At 43.2% G+C, this 26,954-nt stretch overlaps 1 protein-coding gene across 2 annotated transcripts in view; it reads left to right on the top strand.

Annotated features, from left to right (window-relative positions):
- The window catches only part of LOC118779116 (protein kinase C delta type-like), a 28,464-nt gene extending 5,433 nt beyond the window's left edge, over window positions 1-23,031 (top strand). For both annotated transcript variants that reach the window (XM_036531018.1, XM_036531016.1), the window contains 17 exons: window positions 9,175-9,304; window positions 9,718-9,917; window positions 10,022-10,088; window positions 12,070-12,229; window positions 13,855-13,886; window positions 14,342-14,427; window positions 15,099-15,228; window positions 15,317-15,417; window positions 15,831-15,918; window positions 16,201-16,364; window positions 16,599-16,772; window positions 17,203-17,294; window positions 17,856-17,918; window positions 19,113-19,251; window positions 20,076-20,264; window positions 20,512-20,640; window positions 21,075-23,031. In XM_036531018.1, the coding sequence (XP_036386911.1) occupies window positions 9,196-9,304; window positions 9,718-9,917; window positions 10,022-10,088; window positions 12,070-12,229; window positions 13,855-13,886; window positions 14,342-14,427; window positions 15,099-15,228; window positions 15,317-15,417; window positions 15,831-15,918; window positions 16,201-16,364; window positions 16,599-16,772; window positions 17,203-17,294; window positions 17,856-17,918; window positions 19,113-19,251; window positions 20,076-20,264; window positions 20,512-20,640; window positions 21,075-21,236 (2,085 nt within the window). In that variant the 5' untranslated portion in view covers window positions 9,175-9,195 and the 3' untranslated portion in view covers window positions 21,237-23,031. The remainder of the gene's footprint in view (window positions 1-9,174; window positions 9,305-9,717; window positions 9,918-10,021; window positions 10,089-12,069; window positions 12,230-13,854; window positions 13,887-14,341; window positions 14,428-15,098; window positions 15,229-15,316; window positions 15,418-15,830; window positions 15,919-16,200; window positions 16,365-16,598; window positions 16,773-17,202; window positions 17,295-17,855; window positions 17,919-19,112; window positions 19,252-20,075; window positions 20,265-20,511; window positions 20,641-21,074) is intronic.
- Window positions 23,032-26,954: the final 3,923 nt, after the last annotated feature.

Raw genomic sequence — 26,954 nt, 5'->3', positions numbered from 1 at the left:
GAGATGTCTATCTGCCTTGGGTTTGCATGGCAGCACTGCAAACACAGCCATTCAGACTTGTGGGGAGACACAGCAAATCAACTCCTATGCTTAGCTGCTGTGTTAACACGATTCAGTAGTGTATGGGTGTGGGTGAGAGTCGGCGTGTGTGTGTGTGGGTGTGTGAGTGAGAGAAGTGTTTGTGAGAGGTTGCGCTTATCATTTTTTACTTGATTCCATGGTGATGATCTACCCCCTTTTTTGGTTTGCACTGTCATGGTGAAGGACACAGACTCCTCCTTCATCTCATCGTCTCTGATCAGTGTCAGCTCTCGTTGGCATATAGGATGTTAAAGTAATTGAAATCCTTACTCTAGCATATGTAGGTGACCAGCAACTGTATTCTCTTAAACTTCACGTTCTTGCAAACTATAAGCAAAGGGAACTTGTGGAATAGTGTTGAATCACACTGGGATACACAGAGCTGACTTTTCTTCTGAACAGTGCTTCTTGTGTCCAAGATGATGACATAAAACAGCTCAATACTGATCATTCTGGCTCTTTTTTGTCATGATTTTAACATATGGAATTTGCCATTATGACACATAACTGGATCCTATTGCTAGTTGATTCTGTGGCGTGACACCTTTTTTTCCATCTGAGCCTCTATGGTAAGGCATACCGTAGTGTTACAATAGTGGTACCTTTGCCTTCAGATTTGATGTTGCAATGCTGGGCTCCACAGCAATGGAATCTTAGGATGATGTTGTATCTTCTGTTATTCAAGTTGTAACAAGCCCTTTCCAGCCTCCCACATACTTATAGGGCTGAGACATGCATAACTGGAGAGCGTGGGTCATCCTGGGTAAGGTATTGGGTGGGCTTTGCCGTCTCACTTCCATTTTCACTTTCCCACCTTGATTCCAGCCCTGCTGTATGCGCTGCAAGGTTTCCCTCCATTTCAGGAGGAGATGACGTGGACTTTGGTCAGAAAAGCTGTATCCAGCTTTGTTTTTTATTTTTCCCAGCTCACCACAAAGCTCCTATTTAGATATGACCAAGACCTGCCCAGCTACTGTGGCTTTGTTTTCCCAACAGTTTCTGGATAATGCATGGAAGATGATGGACAGCCTGAAAGAAAGAAAATGAACAGACATATTTTCAGGCGTACTTCTTTTTGTGCTTTTTGTGGTTGAACTCTTCAATGTGTAATGGCAGTCTTACCAACTTGATCGCTTGCCGTGGAGTACTTGGTAGTGCAGCCAGATACAGCAGAGACACAGACACAGGGACACACGGTATCGTGTTATACCAGTGAATATTTCAAAATAACCTGGCTTTATGTCTGTGTGATGGAACAGTAAGCATAGGAAGACTGGTATTGGTTTGAGCATTATTATTTATTCAGAGGACGCCTGCAACCATTTAGGCTTCTTGAAGCGCTCAAATGCGGTACAGCCGGTCCTCATAAACACAGGCTGGTGTGGTGTGTTAGTGCAGAGCATACCTACAGTCTGAATAATTCATTTCACAAGCTGGAGACAAGCATGTTGGGCAGCTTAATGCCATGTTTCTCACTGTCCCCCACATGCATCCCCATGCCTCTCTGTAATCCTTGTCTCTCTGTTTGTGAAAGTGGCAAATGGAGCTGCAGCTCAGGTTAGCCAGCCTTGTGCATTCTGTTGACAAGGCCGAAATGGATATCATTTTCAGTGCTTGCCAAACAGAAGGTCGGCTTCAGTTTCACCTGTAGAAATACTTCATAAGGTCCCCGTAAAGCACTTGCCATACAGAAATGCATATGCAGCATACCCCCCCCCCCCCCCCACAAGTTCAGCAGGTTTTTGAGGTTTGAACGAGGGCTGTGGTGCAGAACTTGCATTTTCACTGTGAATGGACTAACATCAAAATGCAAAAAACAGAACACCAGAGAGCGACCGATGGAAAGCACTGACCTAGCAGTTCAAGGGGTCAACCTTCTCCCTGCTAGTATGATAGATTTTAGAGTTATTCCGCCCAGCAGACCTGTGTATGTTTTGTTTATAGAGTGTTAACTGTAGTGTACTTTAGTGCGGTTTTGCTACTTTGCCAGCAATGAATACTGATGGTATACATGCTTTTCTCCTGAGTTAAAACCACCCACACTACCAAACCGGACAGAGCTGCCAGAAATCTAGCTCCAGCACTGAATTCAGTGCTCCAAACAACACTGAGAGTACAGAGCTGCTGCTCAAAGTCTTTACCCTGACGCTCATTGCGCCGTTTGAGGTTGTTGAAGTTCGCCGTTTGAAAGTGTATCGTATTAGTTGCCCTATAGGCTGTAATTGTACAAATCTAATAGTACTGTGTCCTCAAACAGACCTTGCTCTCAGCTGAGAACTGTCTCATTGTGGAACTGTACACATCCTGTCCCCATACTGTCGCTATACTTGCTGTATGCACTTTTGTAAGTCGCTTTGGATAAAAGCGTCTGCTAAATAAATAAATGTAAATGTAAATGTAAATGTCAAAGCAGAGTGGAGGAGTAGAGCCTGCAGTTCCTCCCAACCAGTCATGCACAGCCCAACCAGTAGCCACTTCACTGGGAAGCAGCTGCAGCAGCTGTTGATTGACCTTCTGCATCTCTAAGAATCCGACTGAGAGGGGGTAAAAAGTGTTGAACAAGCATTATTATCTTTTAACTGTCGTGGACATAGGAGCGTGCTAAAGTTATGCATAATGAGTTATGTAAACTGAAAGCATTGCAAAGTGATTAGTCTTGAGTTGATCATTGTTGAGCAAGTTTGGCAGAGTTCCTCTGCATCTGCACTGTAGCGCAAATTCTGTTGCAGATGGGGTTACAGGGAGGATGATGGGAAGGTGGGGCCCTTTGACCCTGTGTGAAGTCATCAGATGTGCGCGTGCACGTGTGTGTGTGTGTGTGTATATGTGTGTGTGTGAATGAATGCATACATAGGATTGTGTGTGTAAGTGTGTGCAGGCTTATTTCTGGTTACTTGTGGGTTTGTATCTTCTTGTGATTTGTGTATATATATGTATAGTATTTGTATGAGGGCTTGTGTGCTTCCTTATGTGCATGTTTTGTATGTGTGTATTGTGTATATGTTTCTTTGAGTGTTTGAGTGCTTATGTGTGTGTGTGTGTTGTCTGTGTGCTGTGACTGTGCTTATTTACATTACCCCTGGAGGTGTGCACTGGTTAAAGGGTTCAGCATTAACAGTCTAGTGCTACTCTGCTACAAGGATGGGATAAATTTCATAAAGCCTTCATCTGCTCTGGCTCTTATCCCACTGGAGGCCTTCAAAGAGAGTTGTCTACTGTTGGGTGGAACAGTGGTGCAGCATAGCACTGTTAAGAGAGACTGCATAATTAATCCATGTCTTTGTTGCTTCTGTTCTTGTCTGACATGTCCCACATGAGCAGGGTTACCCGCGTTTCCATGCATTCATCCAAACCGCAGTGCCTAATCTGTTGCTGATTCCTGACCCTGTTTGCTGTTTAACAGGTTTAAAATGCTTGTTACAATGCATGTTAAAAAGTCAACATGTTCAATGTGTTGGCAGGGTTCTGGGTTGCCCCACTGCGTTTGGGCATGACACACAACCCCTACCACATTAGGCAGACATCACACTCGGAAACGCCCTCGCTGTGTTGCGACAGCTTTGGAAAGATTTCAAAATTAACCTTAGTGAAAAAAGGAGAAGCGGCTTGAGTGATTGCATGTTGAAGTTGTTTGGCTGCTTTTTAACTTGTGGTAAAGGCAGCCGAGAGCAAAAGGTACACATTCAGACCTAGCATGGAATATTGTGGGCGTGTTTTAGCAGCAAAAGCACATCAGTTTGAGGGGATTTAAATTCTGTGTGAAACAGCAACTACTCCATAAATGCACACATATTCGCAGACACGCACATACACGCATATATCACAACTACAGCCACACAGGCACACAAGCAGACATATACAGGGACATAAATCAAACATACAGTCACACATACATACACACACACACACACGCACACACACACACACACACACACACACACACGCACACTTTAATTAGCTGCATGGTCCAAGAAGCTCAACATCATACAAGTAGCTCTTCTGGGCTTAATTACTGTTCCCTGAAACAGTTTGAGTAAAGGTACAGCTTGTTTTTAGGCCAAGAGGCAGCTGCAGTTTTTTCCTTCTCTAGGAATTTTCACTGCCTATAGCGCATTTATAACGCATTAGTGAATGATTTACAACTTTCTAATGAAGAAAGAACCACAACATTACCTTGCTCCTGCAGATTGCATCCCCTTGTGAGTAAGAGCTGGCTCCCATAGTTTATGGGATTTGATTCATGAGAGCTGATGGGAGTTTTTTCTTCCGGTAAGGATTTGGCAAAGAGTTCCTACACGTGGTGGATCATTATGAACCTGTTCCAGGAGTGAATATGTCACTGAGCTTTCCACATTGATAGCCCTCTTCACTGCTAATAAACTGTCACAGTGGATATGTAAGGCCGCACACAGGAAGCTGTGGGGAAGCAGTGATTAAGCTGCAAGGTGCTATGAATCTTTGGTTTTTGGATGAACACTGGGCCTCATGGGACATGCAGATACTCTTCAAGAGGTGACGTGGACAGTAACTGTGAGTTACACATTCCTTCACTGTCATTATCATTGTCATTTTGTGTAAATATTACAAGGAAACCAATGAGAGTGGATTAACCTGCTGATCCTGCTCTGCCACCAGTTCTAACAGTAAAATGGTATGTGTACATGTGTGTCTACATGCATGTGCTGTATCTTTGCTATATTTGTGGTTGTGTCCTCATGTGTTTTTATTTTATTTGGGTAGGTGCCAAGACACCGACCAGATTCACTGCATTTTTCTGTAATAGCTTTTCCTGTAAATATAATTTCCTTTGCCGTCATTTCATTGTTTAGATTCCTCAGCTGTCAGTGTGTTTGGTGCCAGGGGTGGAGGGGATGGAGGGTGTTGGTGTGCTTGGTGGTGTGACAGAGAGTTTGAGGGTATCTGTGTATTTGGTGCAGGGGTTGGGGGACTGAGGGTATAGTGTTTTGAAGAAAACTGCTCATACATTAATGAAAGATTTTCTTAAGTTATCATCTGATTGGTTGCCCCAGATATGTCCTAGGGCTTTAAAACTGCTTTAAACTTGGCATTTAGCCAGAACAGTCAAAAACAAAAACAAAAACAACTTCAGTAAACAAAGTTTAGACAAGTTTAGGTAATGGGAACTCAGTTATTAGTGGCTATATTTTGCAAGTTGCATGTGTACCTCTTAGTGTCCACCGATTGGCTGAGTCTGGTGGTGACTGGGAACTGCAAGGAACAGTGTTGTGGATGGAATTTCATCTGTGTGTGTGTGTGATAGAGAGAGAAAGAGAGCGAGACTCATGGTATAAGGTATTTTAAGTTCCAGCATATTTGTCATCACAAGTGTGTGTGTGTGTGTGTATGTGTGTGTGTTTGTGTGTGTGTGTGTTTGTGTGTGTGTGTGTATGTGTGTGTGTTTTAGTGTGTTTATTTGGTCATTTCATATCATTAATTGATTTAGATTGTAGCTCTTGGACTTGCCTTCTGTTTGAGTGTGAACCTCGTGGCACGTGGCTGTGGCTGTGAGTCACACTGTCGACAGCATGCGACACACAGTGGGTTGAGGTTTCAAAACACAGAATCAGCAGTTGCTCTTTTCTTCTAAGTTCTCTTTCTCCTGTGTGTGTGTGTGCATGTGTGCGTGTGTGTGTGTGTGTGTGTGTGTGTGTGTGTGTGTGTGTGTGTGTGTGTGTGTGTGTGTGATTGAGTATAACAATGTATAGAAATGTTGGATGTGTGACAGGCTTGGAGTACCATGAAGATCTGGGTGTATAATCAAAATATTGCCAGTTCAAATCCTGCTGTCATGTCAGCAATCAAGGTATTTCACCTGAATCACATCCACAGACATCCACTTGTGTAAGTGGGCAATGTTTAAAATACAGTTGGAGCTTGATAAGGCTGACCTGCCAAGCAAACACGGTAGAGAACCACATGCCCTTGAAAAGTAATGTTGCTCTAGAGCCGGAAAATTCCAAAGTCACCTTCACGGAGCAGGACATCTCCTGGTGGTATGGGTGCCCCACATATGCTGAGAATGTCAGCGTGGACACCCTTTGAGAAGAGGGCATCTGTCAGCTTCCCTCAACAGTACCCTGAACCCTTTGGCCTGCGTTGCCACAACAACTGTACAATCTCTGCCACCCCTGGTAGTTTGTGACTTTCTCCTCTGCACTCCCACAGGGAGCACTTGGTGTAGATCCCTGTATACCTGCTCCATATTTAAAGTCTTTAATCAGTGACACGTCGTCATGCTAAAACTGGCAGAGATGTTCGGTTGAAAGGTTAACTCTTTCCTCACAGGCAGCTGAACAGGGACACTGTGTCCTGTGTCCAAAGAAGTGAGATCTTCATTTTTCTTTTTAAAATTTATTTTCAAGACAAGGCACCATGCCTGGACTACTGTACCAAATTGCTTGTCACTACACCAGAGTCTTTGTCCTGTACCCCCTCCCCCATCCCCCGTCCTCCTTCCTGAAGTGGTCATGGGGTGGAAGCAGTTGCTTTGTGCATTTCGGTAGCGGTGGCAATTAATCCCAGCAGGTATTGCAACATGAGGAAAAAAGTGAGAAAGTAGAGCTGGTTGTGACAGAAAGCTCGCAAAATCACCCCAGGGCAATTCTGCGCGATTGGAAAAATGAATTCAGCAGATTTTCAGCACCCCTCTGGGGAAATCGTGCGCTGTTCATTAGATCTGCAGTGGGGGGAGTCCATGTCACCCTCGAAATGACTGTGATGTTCCTATCGGCATAGCATGGCAGTTACTGTTAAGCAATCATATGCAACTTCATTTCTCCAACCTGCTCGTTCACGCTAACTGTGAACATGCTGAGCTTGATCAAACATTCATTGGGAATTAAGTCTGTTCACTTAGGTCAGAGGGTGTGTTTCACAAAATGATATTTCTGAAAATGCTAGATGGCATTCCCGTTCCTAAATAACCTAGTATTTTTTGACGAATTGACTCTAATGTTCCATTGTCCATGAGAAACAGCACAGTTCAGCACAGGAATTATGTAACAAATACAGTTGCAGCTGACTCCTCCAGCTGTGAGTTTTTGGTTCTTCTCAGATTAAACTGCACTGACCAGCGTGCATTTGAAAATGCATCCCAGCATTCCTTGTTCTGCTCAGTGCATTTCATGGTAAGTCAGAGCACACACACATGTTTGGTTCATTGCTTGGATTTAGCATTGAGGGGGAGTGTTGCTAGGATTTAAGCTTAACAACCAAGAACACGCACATAACTGGAGCTATTTTGTGCTTCAGCTGAAGGGGCCATTTCCTTTATCCGCCACTGCAAAGCTTTAATTCCAGGCAGTATGTTTACAGCTTCCATTTTAAGGTCTATGGTGTGCCTTGTGCTTGTTTGCTGTAGCTGAACATTAGAGAAATACCTAGTAACGTCTGTTACTAGGTATTTCTCTAATGTTCTTTGTCCATATTCATATCAGTAACGTCTGTTACTAGGTATTTCTCTAATGCTCAGCTACAGTAAACAAGCACAAACAGTAACAGGCCAGTCGTTACAGGCCAATGGGACAATGGCCCAGTGAGTACATGCAAGTAAGAGCAAGCCAATCATTTAATGATTTGATAGAATTCTGTTATTCAACCAGAAGACTTGGAACATCTTCCTCGTTTTATTGTTATCATTTTGTGCCCCAGTTGTGTCAAAGTGATATTCAATGTGAGCATTTGCCCTTGCCCCCATTCAAATGACTTATTTTTCTTTTCTGGTTGGGGGGGGGGGGGGGGGGGTGTTTGTGTGTGGGAGGGGTGTGAGGCGCTCAGTCTTCTTTGACTTGTGTCCTCCTTGCTGTTGTACTGTATGTAGTGCCCCTGTGTGGGCCAGCACTCTGCCTCATTTAAATGGCACAGAAAAACAAACGAATCCAGCGGGAAGGACAGTTTTAGTAGGAAGTGAAGGAAATGCCAAGGCCAGATTTAGACTGTTCTCGGTGGGACTGGTGTCGTGTGAATTTGATAGCATTGATTCTTTCCCTCTCTCTTCCCACTCCATCTCTGTACACACACACACACACACACACACACCTGCTGCTGCAGCGCTTCTTCTGTAGCTGTGTTTGCTTCTCAGACCTGCCTGAGTATACTCATGTGTGGAGGTGTGTATTTTTGTGAAAGTATGTGTCAAGTAATTGAGGTTTGAGCTTGTTTATGCCCGTTGCTACTTAAGACAACACTAAACAGCTAAACCAGTGCATTTTAAATTGTTCCCTACCTTACAGTTTAGTGGCATCCAAATAAAATGTGCTGATTGATCCCATTTCTCAGTTTTCACTCATTCATCTTAATGTTTCATTTTCTCTCGCTAGTCAATTAGGTGAAAAAAAATACTTGATTTTAACATCCATATAAGAAATCAGTGATGTTTATAATCTCAACATGAGTCCCCTTTCATATTTTCTGGGGGCTGTCCTGGGCCATTTAAGAAATGCACAGTAGGCTATCATTATTATTTTCTAACATTTCAGTTGAAACTGACAGCCATATACAGTCCACTGTTTTAGCTAGGCTAGGTTGAAACCATCTTTTTCTTTAGTGTGCAATTTCTCCATGAGAAGGATGATGTTTGTGGACAGAGGTGGTCTCAGCCTGAGCTTTGGCATCAGGCTAAATACAGATGTGTGTCGTTTCCCAGATTACCGGTCAGAGAGTATTCCATCCACCTGGAAATGAAGGGCAGAAGAAATTCTTGCCTTAAAAAAACCCTGAGGCAGAGAATCGGCGATCCAGCTCTGACATCGTTGCATTAGTGTCTCCTCTCTTAGTGTGTCTGTTCCTGGTTTGTATGATGAAGAGCTGCATTTAATTTGATCAGCCGAGTGACAGGCGTGTAATCCTTTTTACTGAACTGAAAAGAGGTAGATCTGACTTTAACACAGTACAGGTGAAGTATTGAACAACTCTATAACTGGAAGGCATCTCCACTATAGTAATGTATTTTGGTACAGAGGTACAGGAATGGATTCTTAAGATCAGAGGAAGGATTTCATTCAACAAGAAGAAGGTTGAGAAGGTTCATGTGTGTGTGTGTGTGTGTGTGTGTGTGTGGCATGTGTTTTGCAGGAGGGTGGGGCTCAGAGCACCATGGCTCCCTTCCTACGGATTGCCTTCAATGATTACGAACTGGGCGCTCTGCCCCCGCTGTCTAACCCGCCCTTCTGTGCCATCAAGATGAGAGAGTCACTAAACACAGGTCAGTCATGCACACAAATTCAAATTCAAATGCTCTCTCTCTGTCTATGTATGTATGTGTGTGTGCATATAATTAATAGCATGTTTACATGTTGCGAGGGGGTGCTTGCTCACATTGTCATTATGAGGCACACCCAAGCTCTGACACATACACTCTCAAACTAGACTCACAAACACAGTTGCGTACTTACACACACAGCCATACACAGTGGGACACATAATAACACATACACATGTACATGCACACACACACACACACACATATGCGCTCACTCTTCACTCAATCTCATCCACATACAACAGGGATAGTGTTGGTGAGAGTGCCCAATGTGTGTGTGTATGCATGTGTGTGTCAGTGTGTACCCCTACATCTCTCTCATGGTGCTCTTCCTCTCTCTCTGTCTGTCTCGGCAGAGCGGGGGAAGACCCTGGTTCAGCACAAACCCACCATGTACCCAGCCTGGAAGTCCACTTTCGATGCCCACATCTACGAGGGGCGTGTCCTGCAGGTGCTGCTGATGAAGACGACTGACGAGCCTCTGTCTGAGGTCACAGTGGGCATGTCCGTGCTCGCCGAGCGCTGCAAGAAGGGCAACGGTCGTGCCGAGTTCTGGGTGAGAAATGTGGGACTACAGGCATGTGTTTTTATGATATGAGTGAGTTACGTGTGTTTATACATGTTGCTGTGTCTAACATGCTGCATTGTACATATGTCCAGGTGGACCTACAGCCTTCTGGGAGAGTGATGATGGCAGTGCAGTTCTTTGTGGAAGATTCAGACACAGGTGAGAAGAACAAGGCACGAACACACACACAGACTACTCCACACATGACAGTAGTAGCATTCAGTGATTCGTAGGACAGGGGGAGGGCCAAACAGCAGATTTGCATTTTTTACTGTTATCAGATATTCTGCTAGGGTGTACTCTCTTTTTAGGGTCCAACAGCATTCAGTTTTCTTTTATGTTTTGGTGTGTTTCCCAAGGCCTTGGATAAGACTGTTTGAGAATGTTTTGTAATTTGGTTTTCTCTTACTGGAATTATGGTGCTAAACTGAGGCTCTCAAGTACAGACGTGCTGAGATAGAGATCAAAGAATAGCTGCTCTTCTGTTAGGGAGAACCCCACTCCATGGAGACGGGATCTGCTGGCATCACTGGAATGTGGTCCAGCCTGTTTTCCACAGAGAGCTCTCCCAAGCACTGACCCGTGATCAATTAGCCTTCAATCACTTTGTGAAAAGTCTGGACATGATCCTGGCAGGATCAGTGATGTGAACGTACTGTCTATCTGTATACCTGCCTTCTTGCAGTGATGTGTGAGTGCACCTTTGTGTTCACACACACACAAGTTCCACAGGGATTCCCATCCTGTGGTTCAGCCTGGTCACAATTTGATATGATCATTCCCAGGGAGGTGTCTGTGGTTATCTACAGACCATGAACATATTTGGTCTGTGGCTGAGATACAGGGGAGCTGTAAAACCCCCCCTTGTAGCCACACGGTACAGTACATGTAGGATATTTCTCCTCCCACCTGAAATTGGTGCAGGAGGAGAAAATACAGAACAGACCATCTTGTTATAAATGATGCACAGTGTGAAGTTTGGTTTCTGATAACTGAGAGTGCTCAGCGCAGTCAGAGAAAGAGAGAGAGAGAGAGATGGTGGTGAGGGCAGTGCCTGGCTCTTTTACTGTGGTACTGTGTCTGTAGAAATGAGAGCCCACATAAGGGCTCCACGTTCCAGCTGTCTGTGAGCACTTTCTGTAGGTTCTATCTGTACATTCTGTGTGTAGATTTTGTCTGTGGGCATGTTTCAGCAAAGGGACCATATCCAAGAGAGGTGGGGTTTGAGATATTTAAGGAAAGCACTTGTAAAAAAAACTCCCTTTGCCTCTGTCTCTCCCTGTTCAGTTTTTTTTTGGCTAGGGCCTGTGCTTTTAAAATCAGGAGATGGCACAAGGCCAGAAAGTAGAAAGAATTTCAGCCCCCCCCCCCCCCCCCCCCCCTCCAGTCACAGGGAGTTATATATGTTATCTGTTTACCTCCTGCTCCTGCCACCCCCTCCCCGTCCACTTAAACTGTTGCATTGTGCCTATGACCTCTAACCCTGTCACCCTGAATCACATCAGCTGGCCTGGGGTCTCCCAGAGGGCTGGTCTCACTGTGTACACTGTGCCTTTGTGTATGTGGATGACATGAATTTTTAGGCTTTATGTTTTCTGGTACGTTTGCTCCCTGCCTCCACTCTCTAAGAGGAAGGCGATAATTAGCATTCCTGCAACGGCGTTCTGGCACACAGAGCATGAAGATCACTGCAGTGACACGTTGTACCTTAGAGCGAAGTACTTTAACTCAGCTGTGGTGTTGAGAGCGAAGAGCATGCCAGAGGTCATTTGGTAAAAAAGCGTGAGAGTGTCAGGCACAGTAAAGATGGTTTATTTTACATGTAGTGTTGCAATGTGTTTTCAATTCTCTGATCTAGTGACTGATGTATGGTAGTGTATACATATAGTATAATTGTAGTATAATTGGCTTACCTTGTCTAGTCAGGTTGTACAAGTTAACTTATAGTAGGGCTTGAATAGGGTTATGCTCACACTCACTGGCTTGGGAGTGTTGTTAGCTTGGTCTGACACTGTTGCTCATTCACCTTGAATGGATACACTTCTGTTTCTTTTGTGCTAGAAGTTGCTGTGGATAAGGGTGTCTACTGTCTACTAAACGAATGTAATGTAATGTAAAGAAAACGCTGATGTGTCCCCAGAGAGTAAGCAGACGGTGAAGGAGGAGAATGGGGAGCTGACTCTGAACCGCCGAAGAGGCGCCATCAAGCAGGCTAAGATCCACTTCATCAAGAATCATGAGTTCATCGCCACCTTCTTCAGGCAGCCCACCTTCTGCTCCGTATGTCGAGAGTTTGTCTGGTGAGCTACCTTGAGAAAGCTGTCTGTCAAACTGTTTATTATTATTATTATTATTGCTATGATTATGAGTAATAATAGGATTTTTTATGAATGTATTTATTAATACTGATTTATTTGGCAGAAGGGTGAATTTACAGAGTATTAGAAGTTTTCAGTGCAGTATCCATGTAACAGATTAACCAGCATAGTGGAGCTGGGTGGCATGTGAGAGCACATGAGAGTGCTCTACAGAAGGTAAAGTCACCTCCCCGGAGCCAGGACAAGAGGACGACTGGTTCCGCTAGCTATAAATGTGTGGCTTTGGCTCAGTGAACCAAGCAGATCTCTTACTGTGCCATGGTGATGATGAGGTGAATCAGACCTGCCTCTGGTAAACAAGTTCAACACATCACATATTTACAGCTACCTAAAGAGGAAACACAGAGGCATCTTAATCATTTAAAGCACAAATCCCAAATCAAATGCATCTCCAATGTCAACCACGATGGTAATTAGTTATTGCTACTACACAATGGGAATTTGTTAGTATTGTTAGGTATTGAGTTTGATATAAGAAATGGCAGACAGGTCAGATGTGCTACTGGAGATGGAGAATGAGGAGGTAAGTCAAAAGGACACAGAAGTTGGGTGGTTGAGGGAGTCTGTACAACTCCAATTTATTATTAGTTGCTTTATTTATTTATTATTAGTATGACTTATATTTTTATGTACCATTGTATATGGCAGTTATAATAGTGTGATGGAAATCTTTGAAAGTGTATGAAGGATTTTGACTGTATTTAGTTAAGTCTGAAAGACTTCCTAAAAAATAGCTTTTTACTGTGATTATTCAAAGTGGACATCCGTTATGACATTGCCCTAGATATATTTTCTGGTAGAGGCTGATGAGTATTTGAGAATGGACCTCAGAGAGAAGCTGTTCATCATTTGTTTACTTGGATGCACCAAACACACTTTACAACATGGCCAATAAGTAAAAAGTTCAAAGCATCCAGCCAGCTCCGTAGTACAGGGGCTTTTTCGAGTGCCTTCCCCTAGAGGTCTAAACCCACAGGAAGTAAGGGGGATAGAGAGATAAAGGAGGGAGGAGGGAGGGTTTGGGCGATGCTGATTGGCCCATAAGGAGCCAAGTCTTCTCCCCTTGGGCCTTGTGGCTGCCTCAGGTCAGGCCACAGCTTCAGAGGGAATGGGCCCATCGTCCTGCTCTCTGTGAATCACTGCATGAGAAAACACACACATTCCTGCCATGCCAATGCAACATCAGCACATTCAGCAGTGCTGGCTCTTCTCTGCGCAGTGTAGAACGGGAGACTGCCTTTCCTCCTCTAATGAAGACTAGTGAAGAGAGTGTTGATATTGGCAGGCTAAAAATGAGACGTGCAACCAGTGTAACCGGATGTATGTGTGTGTGCGTGTGTATCTATGTCTGTGGGTTGTCACTATTGAGAAGTCCTGTTGATAATCCTGTTTGACAACTCCAGCTCCCCTAATAAGATTGCCTTACCTGCAAAAAAATTATGATTGGTTAAACGGCATTTCCTGCCTTTCAGAAACAGAATAACAAAATGCGCAGAAGCTTTGTAGAGGTGTCCTTTAAACATCACTTTCCTACTTGTTCTCTGCAGGGGACTCAACAAGCAAGGCTACAAGTGCAGACGTAAGTAATATTTTTAACATGTGCAACAAATAAATCTCTCCCCTCTAGTCATGCTGAAATTTTAAGGATAATTCCTTTAGCGGAGTCTTTTTTTAGTCCACTCAAAAGCTTACAGAGGCAGATACTTAAGCACATGTTAGTTTTCCTTTGGGCAGTTTGGGTTGTAACATTTACATCCTACCAGTGTGTAAATGTCAGCAATTTACACACTGGTAGGAGGTAAACTCTACAACCCAGACTGCTCAAAACTGCCCAGACTGCCCAATGGAAAACAAAATACTTAAGTCTGTTTCTGTTTGGTGAAGCATCAGGTAAATTGTCATTAATGTAGCCAAATTTGACTTACAAATGTCTAATTTTCATCAATAATAATTTTACAGACAGTAATGTTCAAAACTATTCTGTCACCATCTTGCCCTAACTTGCCTAACATCTTGCCCTAACTTTTATCCCAGAATGCAATGCAGCCATCCACAAAAAATGCATCGACAAAATCATCGGAAGATGTACGGGGACAGCGGCCAACAGCCGAGACACCATGGTAAGAGCGCCTTCCTTCTCTGTCATAGTCATGCCATTGAATGGAGCTGTGGGAGGAGCCTGTGGGGATACCCTGAGTGGCGGAGGGGTGGGAAGCAGAGCTCTGATGGTTTGATTGTAAGACACATCACTTGGTGCCCTGTGTAATGATGTGGATCAGCTCATTGTCTTATGGTTCCATCACTCCATTATAGCGGCCCAGATTAATGTGTAGCACGGGTTTTTGCACTGATAGAGTTAGATGTAGCATAGAGCCAATACCCAGAGAGGTGTTATCAGAGCAGAATATGTGCCAAGTCCCACATAACACATCATGCCCTGAACTGCAACATAGTCAGAGACCTGATATAATGTCTATACAGGGAAGATTAGAAGAATCTCCTAAAATGAGGCAATAGTGAGGGGGACCCACTGCAAATTGTCAAACTAGACCCTGCATTCACGTCATTTGTCTTTAACATTGACTTAGAATTAAATGCAAGCCTTTTTCCTAAACAAACTGTTTTGCGTGTTCAATAATCTCATACAATCTGTTAAAAAATAGTGTTTGCACTGTCAAACAGGAATAGTTTAATTTAATTGTGAGTCGGGATTAAAGACAGTTGTTGATTCAATTCAGGCAGGTGTTCCTTCTTTCTGGGTATCTGTAAGTGTGTCTGTCTGTGTTTACAGTTCCAGAAGGAGCGTTTCAAGATCGACATGCCACACCGCTTCAAGATAAACAACTACATGAGCCCCACTTTCTGTGACCACTGTGGCAGCCTTCTTTGGGGACTGGTCAAGCAAGGCCTCAAGTGTGAAGGTAGGCCTGAGCTACGTCACCACTCCACCTCTGCTCACGGTCACACACAGACTGTGTTCCATGCTTTGACACCCTTCTCTCCCCACAGACTGTGGGATGAACGTCCATCACAAGTGTCAGACCAAAGTGGGCAATCTGTGTGGCATCAACCAGAAGCTTCTGGCTGAGGCGCTCACCCAAGTTGGCCAGGTGAGAGAGGAACATGCGGACTTGTCCGGGCGGAACACACAGGACCCCAGCGTGTTAATGTCTGGATGTCAGCAGGATCACCCCCTGTTAGAGTGGCAGAGTCTGTTCTAATGCTGGCACTGTAGTGTAGTGGTTAAGCACTTCAGCCTGTATGACAGAGGTTACAGGTTCAGCTCCCAGCTGGGGCAGTACTCTTGTACAGAATACTGAACCTCGAGTTGAATTGCTTGAGTAAATATCTAGCATCCAAATGGAAAACAATGTGAAACAAAAATCGTTACCCCAGATAACAGCGTCTTATGAGTGAATTAAAATCAAAAATCTTCATAGCTTCATTCTACTTCCCCCTTCTCTCTTTGTCCGCGTCTCATGTACCTCTTTTCCTCCCTTCTTAAATCTCTCCATTCCCTCAGAAATCCACTACTCAGCGTCCTGAGCCCATTCCAACGGATCTTGGGATCTACCAGGACTTCAGCAAGAGCCCAGGTCCAGATGTGCCGGGTGAGTCATTGCCGGAGGCATGTGAGGGGAGGTCCACTCAGTTGAGATGTTAAAGATTAACCGGTTCACCATTCAAATCTGGAGGAGTTGTCTGAACTACAAACTATTAACGAGTTAAAATAACAATGAACATTAGCTTTAAAAGAAAAAAAGTGTGTAGAAATCCGCAGTACATAGCAATACAGTGCTGCATATATTTTTGTTTGTAGCTAATGGCCTCTCTGTGTATGTGCGCATGCGTGTGTGTGCTTGTGTGCGTGTGTGTCCATTTCTGGCCAGCAGATAGCCCTCCATATGGGAAGTTGTGGGAGAACTCTGGCCCTGGCACTATCCCCAACCCCATCCCTAACCCCATCCCTGTCCCCCCGCGCATACCCTACCAGACACGCGTCAGAATAGACAACTTTGTGTTCCACAAGGTGCTTGGCAAGGGCAGCTTCGGCAAGGTAGGGCCTGCTCACTTACCCATGCGCCTACATCATCCATCACAGATTCATTTCACAGACACATTTCAGACAGCCTAGTGGGATATCTGTTATTCTTTACACATAGAAGAACAATCCTTATCCATTCCCAGTGCTATGTTTGATTTTTGAAGTACATTCCAAAAATTTTGTCCCTCTCCTCCCCCCCGCCCCCTCTCCCTTCCCTCTCCCTTCCCTCTCCCTTCCCTCCCTTAGGTGATGCTGGCAGAGGTGAAGGGCCGTGGCGAGTACTTCGCGGTTAAGGCTCTGAAGAAGGACGTGGTTCTGATGGACGATGATGTAGAGTGCACTATGGTGGAGAAGAGAGTGCTGTCACTAGCCTGGGAAAACCCTTTCCTCACACACCTGTACTCCACCTTCCAAACGAAGGTAACAGCCATTCTCCCTCCCTCAAACACCTGCGCTGCACCTTCCAAAGAAAGGTAGCAGTAGGTTTTGTTTTTCATTTTGTTTAACAAGCTTTTCCTTTTACGTATGTATCATCCAGCCACAGCTGATTCCTTCTGATTTTTATTGACTTTTTTTTGACTACAACAAAGAGATTGCAGATAGATTTTCATATAAAACCAGTTGGATACAAGTAGGTGATTCATAAAAATGGCATGGTCTTTAATCAGTAAGGGAAAAGGTCAAGTAACAAATTTAATCAGTTAAAAAAGGTAAATTATCTGTCTCTTATTTGTACATCCTGAGCTGGCAGTATCACTCATGCACCTGTACTCCACCTTCAAGGTTAAAGTAAAAACCCGCAGGTTTGTCACCAGGAGCTAGGGAGTAACAATGATGTATGTGTCCTCAGGAACACCTGTTCTTTGTCATGGAGTACTTGAATGGAGGAGACCTGATGTTCCACATACAGGACAAGGGACGCTTTGACCTGTTTAGAGCCACGTGAGTGCCAGCCTCCATCTCTCCCATTCAGTCCTGTCCCAGGAACCCCTCTGTGTACTGGGAAAGGGGAGAGTCTCAGCCACTGTCGCTCACATAAAATCATAAAAGGAGAGCGTGAGGTGTGATCAGCACCCCACCGCTGAAACAATCCCACTCCCTCTGTCACGCCTCTTCTCTTGATCTCTGTGCAGCACTGGTGACAGTGGGGCAAGGAAGGTTCTTGCATCAATCATTTACAGAGAATGAAACAGTCAATTTAGAAAAAAAATGAATTCTCAGACAGGGTCATTGTGTCATGACTAAAGCTGAAAAGTCTGTCTATATCAAGTGCCTGTATACTGCAGTGCCCCCTCAGGCACTATCTGTCCCACTTGTGAGTAAGTGTGTCATTACCTGGGCACGGCTTTCAGTCAGCTCACCTGCAGACCTGCCCGTTCACCTGAATAATGTAGCCCTTCCCAAACAAAAGACACTAAAAAGTGCCCAAGCATTGTCCTGATCTCTCCTTTGCTTTTCTTTGCTATGGGAATTTAACCTTCCTCTTGCCTTGCTCTCTCTCAGGTTCTATGCTGCTGAGATCATATGTGGACTCCAGTTCCTCCACTCCAAGGGAATCATCTACAGGTGAGACGCTAGTGTTTCTCCGTCACCACCACAGCAGGTGTTCAGGTATCAGGCTGTTAGTCCCTGATCTCACAGATCCCATGATACTAAAAGAGATGCCACCGAAAGCATAGAAGAGGAAGACTGACTTCATTTCTGTTTCATTATCAGTTGGTTGTAAAAAGTAGCCAAAAAGGCACAGGCATAATTGTTATTGCCTAAAGCACTTTAACAAGAGTTCTTGTTAAATGACTTCTGTGATTTGCCTATCTATACAGAGTACAGAGTATATGTGAAATATATCTGTAGTTTTCAAGCTTTACCTCCTTCATTTAATCTCAGGTTGTGATGAGTTTGGGTTAAAGTTTCTGTTCATTTCCACTCAGAACATGCAGTTATTTTCTTGTAATAGTTGAGGTCTCATCCGAGTCTCCACAGACTGTTTAGCTAAACTAAATGTACAGAATTTCCTAGCCAAACAAGGCCATATTATCAGTTCCTCTCAATTCCTTATCTTTGGGTTTGTTTCAGTTCGTTTTGAAGTTTAGCTTTGATGCCAAAATTACTCTCCAACAAAGTGTACTGTGTTCTTTGCAAAACAAAACCCCAGTGTGAAAACACTGTAACTCAGTACATTTCTGTGAATCATATCAATAACTGTGAAGATTTCTAATGTTCTCCTTGTACCAGGAAAGTACCTATCATCACCCTTGTCACATCCTTTTCATACTATACAGACACAGATAAGGGATGTGTTGATAATTCCAGCTCAGTATCAGCGTGTCTCCCAATGATTATGCCACTTAGTCTTTCTGTAAAGCACTTACGTAAACACCACCCATCTCTGTAGTTCTGTTCCAGATTTGATAATATTCTGCTGCTGGATTTACAGCATTTAGTTCCTTTTTGTTAAACAGCCACTGTTTTTTTAACACAGAAGCTTCTCAGTTGATTACATATCGCATTAATTAATACATACCTATATGGTACTTCTGTACCTATTTGCTTGTTCTGACTATCCATATTATATGAACAATCTGTATCTTGCCACAATACCTCGTACAATAATAGCTCTGGCTAAGGGCATCTGCCAGATTAATAAATGATGAAATTAGAAGATGAAGATAAAATAATACATAGATTTATGGCTATACATAGATAATATATAGATACACAGAGTATTTACCCCCATCTGATCCTAACTTCTGTCTGCAGGGATCTGAAGCTGGACAACGTAATGCTGGACTGCGATGGGCACATCAAGATTGCAGACTTCGGAATGTGCAAGGAGAACATGTTGGGGGAGAATCGTGCCACGACCTTCTGCGGGACGCCAGACTACATAGCACCAGAGGTGCAGAGCTGGGGGAGGGAGGGGTGGCTTTGGGGTTGGGTTACATGGGGCTGAGAAATAGGATGCTGGTCACCTTCAAAGTACCTGAAATACTCTGTCCACAGAAGGTAGCCACGCTATGCAGTCCCTGCAGTTTAGGCAGACCATGTTCTTGTTTGTGTTTTTGGAGTGACCTGTGTTTGCCAGATCAGGGTGGCTGCTGTGGATCAAGTCACCTGTACTGTTCATGCTCACTTCCAAAGGAATTTCTCCTGCTCAGAGTAGGAGCTGTTTCATTTGTCCTGTTACACCCGAGATGTGTGCGTGCTCCCTTCTCAGCATCTGCCTGTGCTCATTGTCTCTCTCCTGATATGAAAACCAGCGATATAACACCGCCTTTAAGGACTGTGTCTGAAAGCGAGTCCTTATAAAGCTAGAACAATGCTAGAAAGACCCTGGGAAACATTGTAACGTGTGTGTGTGTGTGTGTGTGTGTGTGTGTGTGTGTGTGTGTGTGTGTGTGTGTGTGTGTGTGTATGTGTATGTGTGTGTGGGTGTGTGTGCGTGCGAGCATGCACAATATAAATTATGCTTTGGACGCCTCACAAACACTGGAACATTTTACATCTTTTCCATGTTCTGTTGCTCCTGATTGGATCAGAAGGGTTCTTATGACTTCCTATTTAGGTTGTTCTTAGAAAACGCACGCCAAGTTAATGTCACAGTCAGTCCAGTCGATATATCAGTGTGTCCCTCTGTGATTAAATCAGTGACTCTAGACTGTGTGTCTCTGGTTAAAGATGTCAGAAGCTCAGACGGTGTTTCTCTGTTTTGTCCGCCCTTAGATCCTCATAGGCCAGATGTACAGCTTCTCAGTGGACTGGTGGTCCTTTGGGGTTCTAGTGTTTGAGATGCTGATTGGCCAATCACCCTTCCATGGTGATGATGAAGACAAGCTGTTCGAGTCCATCCGCATGGACACTCCCCACTACCCTCGCTGGATCACCAAAGAGTCCAGAGACCTGCTGGAGAAGGTCTGTTTGTCTGTCAGACTATCCCTCTGTTACTGTCAGTATGGAGTGTATATACTCCATCGCCTGTGAATCAGTCCTGTTCTTCAGTGGGGTAGTTTGTTATTTATCAGTCAAGGTAGTTAGTGCATTCATCTTCTTAGTTAGTAACGTCTTTTTTGTCTTTTTCCTACATGCACAGAGCCTCATAGACTCCTCTCCATATTTTTGTAACTCATTGTATGTGTTCCCATCACTTCTACCCTCACAGCTGTTTGAACGGGATCCCACTCGCAGGCTGGGTGTAGTCGGAAACATCCGTACACACCCCTTTTTCAAACCCATTAACTGGACAGCCCTTGAGAGGAGGGAAGTGGAACCTCCCTTCAAGCCCAAAGTGGTACGTTCTGCTGGTTCACTGGTTTATACAGATAGCTCCACAATGGGTGGAACAGTCCAACGTGCTGAGTGGCAGCTTGTTTATAATGGTTTTGTTCCTTATACTTGCAAAGAGGCTTTGTCATTGCTGAGACTTTACACTCACATTTTAGCCAAGCCTAACAAAGCAGTAAAATACTTTTCATAAATGGCACAGAACGCTCCTTTTCCTTAAAGTGTGGTTGCAGAAGTAGTGATGATGCCACATGAAGCTGTAACTGTCTTCAGCTCTTCTTCCAGATAAAACCTAAAACAGATGAGACTGCTGCACAATCGTAGTCTCATGGCCTTACTTGCTGTAGACAGTTTCCCATCATGCACAACTAAACCTCACCCACTCACTCACTCACTCACTGTGTCCCCTGACTGATTATTCTTTAAACATCCTCTTCACAGAAAGCCCCCAATGACTGCAGCAATTTCGACCGGGAGTTCCTGAGCGAGAAGCCGCGCCTTTCTCACAGCGACAAGAACTTCATCGACTCCATGGATCAGACGGCATTCGCTGGCTTCTCCTTCGTCAACCCAAAGATGGAGCAGATAATGGAGAAATGCTAGAGCTGGCTGCACTGAGACCTCACCCCAAATTCCCACTGACCACACCCCCATGCCAATACTCAGTAGAATAAGTGCACAAAAGAAGGGGGAGGGACAGAGGGTAGCTCCAGCGTTAAGGTTCTGTACATTCACTGCTGGTTAGGGTCCAGTGGAGATGTTATCCAATTTCTCATGATCAAACCTTGAATCGTGAAATATTTAACGTAATGTCTTTGTGATTGTAATAAACCTTGTGTAAATATACACAGACACACACTCCTGCCATCCTACCCTCCACCCTTTAAAAAAAATCTGGTACTGGTAATGGTAGATGTCACTTTATGCATGCTGGGGTGAGAGTGGGGTGTAAGGAGTTTTTTAGGAGTGGTATAGAGCTGACCCCCGTGGATCATGAACTTTGGGGCACTAAAAGGCCTGTAGCCACAGAGGGGCACCAGCTATGGGAGGAGAACAGAAGAACCTCTGAAACTAAGATCCTCCACAGCATCAACATTCACCCTCAGGGCTGTGTCCTTTCTGGGGTTTCTCACACTCGTCTGTGTCAGTTATCTCTCGAAGGTCTATAGAGGACTGATAAAACCATCAGGGCACACCTGTGTTTTCATCCATCAACACTGCATTGGTCTGGAGACAACAAGGACGTTCTACCTGATCAGGAGGCTAACTTGAAGTCTGGAATATCGGACCATGTGTGTGCATGCACACGTGTGGGCATGCAAGCGTGTTGTGCATGTGTTTGTATATGTGTACAAGCAGGAAACGTGACTGAGACAGAAGGGATTCACTGGCACTTCTGTCAACACCATGTGCTGATCCCAGTGGATCATTCTGTTTCCATCATAGAAATCCAGGACTATTTCCAGTCCAATCTAGTCCAGTCAGTGACTCCAGCTTCTAAAACTGGTGACATTTAGATTTTTAATATTTACTATGAATTCATTATCTGGTAATGGGAAGAGACTTTAATAGCAGCCAAGGGTAATAATAGAGTGGGTAATGGGAAATTCTTGGGAAGGATCTTTTATTTTGAAACAGACCTTAGATGGTGAGGAATGCAGAATACACTGATGTCTGCTGTGTAGTTTGTTCTAAAGAAACGTCCCGGTTGTTTCCTCTATCGTTCACAACAGATCATAGCTGCAGACGCCTGAGGCAGGTCTGTCCCAGAGAGAACTCTCGTTAGATCCTGTCTGTGGATGTGACATCCTAGCCAGTCTTGACAAATTTAGTCAAAGTTAGTATTTAGGTCCAGACTTTGGTTAAGTCTGTCATTTTATTTCATTTACAGCCAGACCCACCATCACACGCTTGTCTGACAGAAAACAACCACAAAAAAAGAGCAAACATGATTTGTATGTGTCAAATCTTGAGATTTGCATGGTGCATTTTGGAAAGCTGCAGATGGGCCTGATGTGAGCCTGCTGTGATGCCTTTCTGGTGCAGCTCTGTGAGCAGAGGGTTTCATTGCACCAGTCAATGGGAATCCTGACCTTCTCTCACTTCATGTATTGTGAGTACTGTCATTAATATTGTCTGATTGTCAAGTGATGTAGGTACGGTAGCGGATCTTGTATGTGATGATGTCACTTTGTGGGCGGGAATGGGAACCGAGAGTCCTCCACTAAGAGGTACTGAATGAGAATATATGTGTATAGACCTGAATATGGTTATTTTAAGATGAAAAATAATAAGGTCCTGTATATATAATAATAAATTGCTCTAACAAATATATTATTGCTGAGCTATGGATGTGCTTTTTTACTGTCTTCATCTTTTACATCTCTTAATATGAATAAAGGCGTCATTAACTCAAAGACTCATCACTGTTCAATCTCCTTGTAGCTATTATTAACTTCAATTTATGTTTCTGTTGTAATCTTTTGGAATATGTACAAAACCATGCTGCAGAGCCCTGTGGGGAAAGGTAGGGGGTGTTGACTGTTGTTCGGAAAGTTAAGTTAATTCCATGAGACTTTTCCACGTACGGAGGAACCGATGGAATATGATGTTCAGAACTGGAGAAAAAGCGCTTCTTTCAGTCCCATCCTCACTGTAACAAAATTCAGTCCAAAAGGTAAAAAGCCAGGTATGCAGAATGTGATGAGATTTAACTCCCTGTGTGGTGTCATGTGAATGTCAATACAGAGCTTGTTAAAAATAACATTACTGTGACATCAGTTCAATTAAATTCTATGACATTTTTGGTATAAAACATGTTTTGCACTTGCGTTGCCAAAGCAAAACAAGCACAGATTACTTAAAAATACATATATTCATACACATATAAATGATGACGAGAAAGAAAATTGTCATGCGTGCCATTCTATTGGGCAGCTAGTGGGGCTGACTATCGAGAGTAAATTGAGGAAGGTGAAAAGAAGGCAGCTCATGGTGGCTTGATAGTATAGTGTTTTTGGTTCTGTGGAGCTGGGATCCTCTGTGCTGAGCTGTGCTAAGGTAGAATATGCTATGTTGTGCTCTGCTGAGCAGAGTATGCTAGGGTATGATATACTGAGTCACTATGTGCTACATTTTCCCCAAATGCACTGTGTTGTCAGGGTTTTCTAGGGTTGTGTTCTAGGGCTGACTGATTACTGATACTAAAAGTGTCAAATCTATCATGCAGATACATCATGAATATTTTCATAGTATGTACTTAACTGTACTCAGTTAACTATGAGATTTAGACTTGTATAATGAAAGGCACCTTTTACATACAGCTATTTTCTGCAAAGACAACAACACAATAATCACAAATGACTTAAATCATGGTTACCTGAAAATACTGACATCGTGTGGTTAACTTGAAATTTGTCATACTCGCTGTAGAATAATTTTGCTTCTTGTGAAAAGATGTAAAATTCTGACATCTAGTGGTGCATTCCTGTAATAATACTCTTTGCTGATTTCTCATTCAGCTGTCATAGGCTGCACACACCAAAGGGGTGGGCAAAATGAGTGAGCATTTATTGATAGGGTAAATACACAATTTTGCCAGAAGTGGAAATATCATTAACCACCTACTCAGGGTATGCAGTTATGATTTTGGCAGTGGGTGCAATTGTGTTGTTTTATTGGCGCATCTGCAGTGGTAAACCAATTTAATGGCAAATGTTCTACTTTTTGTTGATTAAGAGGAATGTATGTAACAGACAGGGAATGTATGGGTAACAGAAAGATGAGGGAATAGGTGTGTGAAAGGAAGAGTGATGTATGAGGAGACAGGTGTTTGAGGGAGTGGGTGAGTAAAGGGAACAGGTGTGTTAGGGAACAGGTGAATAGGTGGACAGCTGAGCACTTTACTTTTGCTGTCATGCACAGAGAGGATGGGACAGAGATTTTGAAGATGACAGCCATATACACAAATGAACATACACTCATACACACACGCATGTACTCTCGAACACACACACACACACACACACACACACACACATGCACAGAAACACACACACTTGGTCACACATGAATATGAACACCTATAGACACACATCCACATTCACACACACCATAATGGTTTATATGTATGTAATTACGAAGACAGAGAAAGATGGAGCTTTTGTTTTCTAATAATTCAAAAAATTATGTGAAGCTGAAGCTGGGTTGGTGTAGCTTCTTAATTTGTCCAGCAGATGGGGCTCTGCATCCTTTCTGGGACTCAGACCGCTGTTTAACACTATATGTGTGCTTATTCTCCACCATATATATTTATTTATTTTCCACCTCTGCATTGAACGGAATTCAGTCTGCTGCTTTACTGTGTACAGTTTACAAATGAGGCAGTAGCATACTGCATTTTTTTCTGCAAAGGAACAAACAAATAGAGAATAAACCTCAGGGTACAGCATTGGCTGTTGTATTAAGCTGTGATTGGTTACCTGCCCTTGTGAAAAATGGACACTCGCTACCTCTCTAATCCTAGATAATGAGAGCCTTGCTTGGCAATGCTAAAGAAACCAAAATATATCAAAACCTTTTCCCACCTTTTGAAAAGGTGGTTTTTGGATCTGGATTTGAGGCAAGTTGTGGTATTCTAACACAGGTGTGCATGGATCTGAGCCCTTGCAGAGCCAGTGTGTGCGCTGGTTTTTGTTTCAAACAATTATCCCGAATAAATTGGCTAATTTACAATAAAGACTAAAACTGGTGCAACCCTACATTATACCCTTGCAAAGAAAAAAGAATACACCCTGGACTGGACTTGATGCAGGTGGCCTTATCATCCCTGCTGACCTGCAACATTTTTACAAGGTTCCTGTGATACTGTGGTATAATCACTGATGTAAAACATTGTGAGCCTACCGTTTACGGTGTAGTGAGCAAAGTACTTAATTAAGAGTGGTTCAGGTTACATTTTACACTTCTCAGATTTCTGCTGTTTCTGCCGCTTCACATGCAAAAGGACACCAATTTGGCCTTCAGGTACACAGTTTACATTTTTAACCCTACATTTTTGGTATACAGGAAAATCTAAGCAACACAAAGGTTCTGATAGCATACCCATTTTGAACTGCAAAATGGGTGTGCTATCACAGATTTTCACTTATTATAATTGTCACCCTTGAGAAATCACTATTCATTACATGGAAATGTATGTGCTTTGTAACCATCCTGTTGAATAGTCCAGCTCTTCCCTTCCATTATAACATTTTCCCATTCCACCTAATGCAGTTGATCCAATGAATATCTGACCATGTTATTTATATGGACCATACGTGTGGTTGTCTTTTTATGTTAAATTAATGTATATAAAAATGACGGTAAAACTAAATCACACAAATATCTCAATTAAAATATTTCAAAAATAAATAAAGTCTCAGTATTGTTAAATTAGCTGCCTTTGTCTTCACTAATATTTTGTACGTGCTGCTGGCGAGATTCTCTTCACCGACGTGGCAATCCTAACATGAAAGCTCAGCCGAAATGCAGTTCACCAGTGTAACTCTGACGTTCATTCATATACATCATGGAAGCGTATATTCGAGAAAGGACATTCTAAGTATGCCAATGGCACCATAATATATAAACAAAGTAAATATTCCTTATCAGTAATCAAACAAAGATTCTAGTCTGAACTGATGGGCAAAAATTGTGTTGAAATATCAACTCAATTGGTAACAGCGTCGCTATTTTATTGTTGTCCTCCCGCGCGCCGACACATCAGCCCTGGTGAAATTTGGAACTGCATATAAGATTTTTTTTTTTGGTTTGTTTTGTGTTGTGTTTTAAGTGACATACTCTTTCTCCCAACATTATTACATTTCATGTGTTTAAATGTATAAATTCATAATGAGATTCATTTTATAGCCTAACGAGCCATAACGAGTATAATATCAATCTATACATTAAGCTATTCGTTGGCTGCAAATAGCTTTCTAGTTAGTCAACAACAGCAACAACAATAATAATAATAATAATAATAATAATGATAACAATAAAACGATTGACTTCATTCATATTTGTTTATTCAAAAATAAGGTTACCATCGTCTCAGTCATTAAAATGTTGCTATCATGTTTTGGGTGAAATTACTACTTTTCAGGATGAAATACTGTATCACTTCTTACACTGTTTTATATGCTACCGTGACTGATTAGAGGCTTTATTGAGCCCAGCTTTCTGCCAAGCGCAGTTATGAATACTGACCTACATTTGCATATCACACGCTTTGGCGTACTATAGGATACCATGCAGAGTCAGATAATCAACATGTGCTTG

This window comes from Megalops cyprinoides, chromosome 6, assembly GCF_013368585.1.
Source record: "Megalops cyprinoides isolate fMegCyp1 chromosome 6, fMegCyp1.pri, whole genome shotgun sequence".
NCBI classification, from domain to species: Eukaryota; Metazoa; Chordata; class Actinopteri; order Elopiformes; family Megalopidae; genus Megalops; species Megalops cyprinoides.
This window is presented reverse-complemented; position numbering and strand designations above follow the sequence as displayed.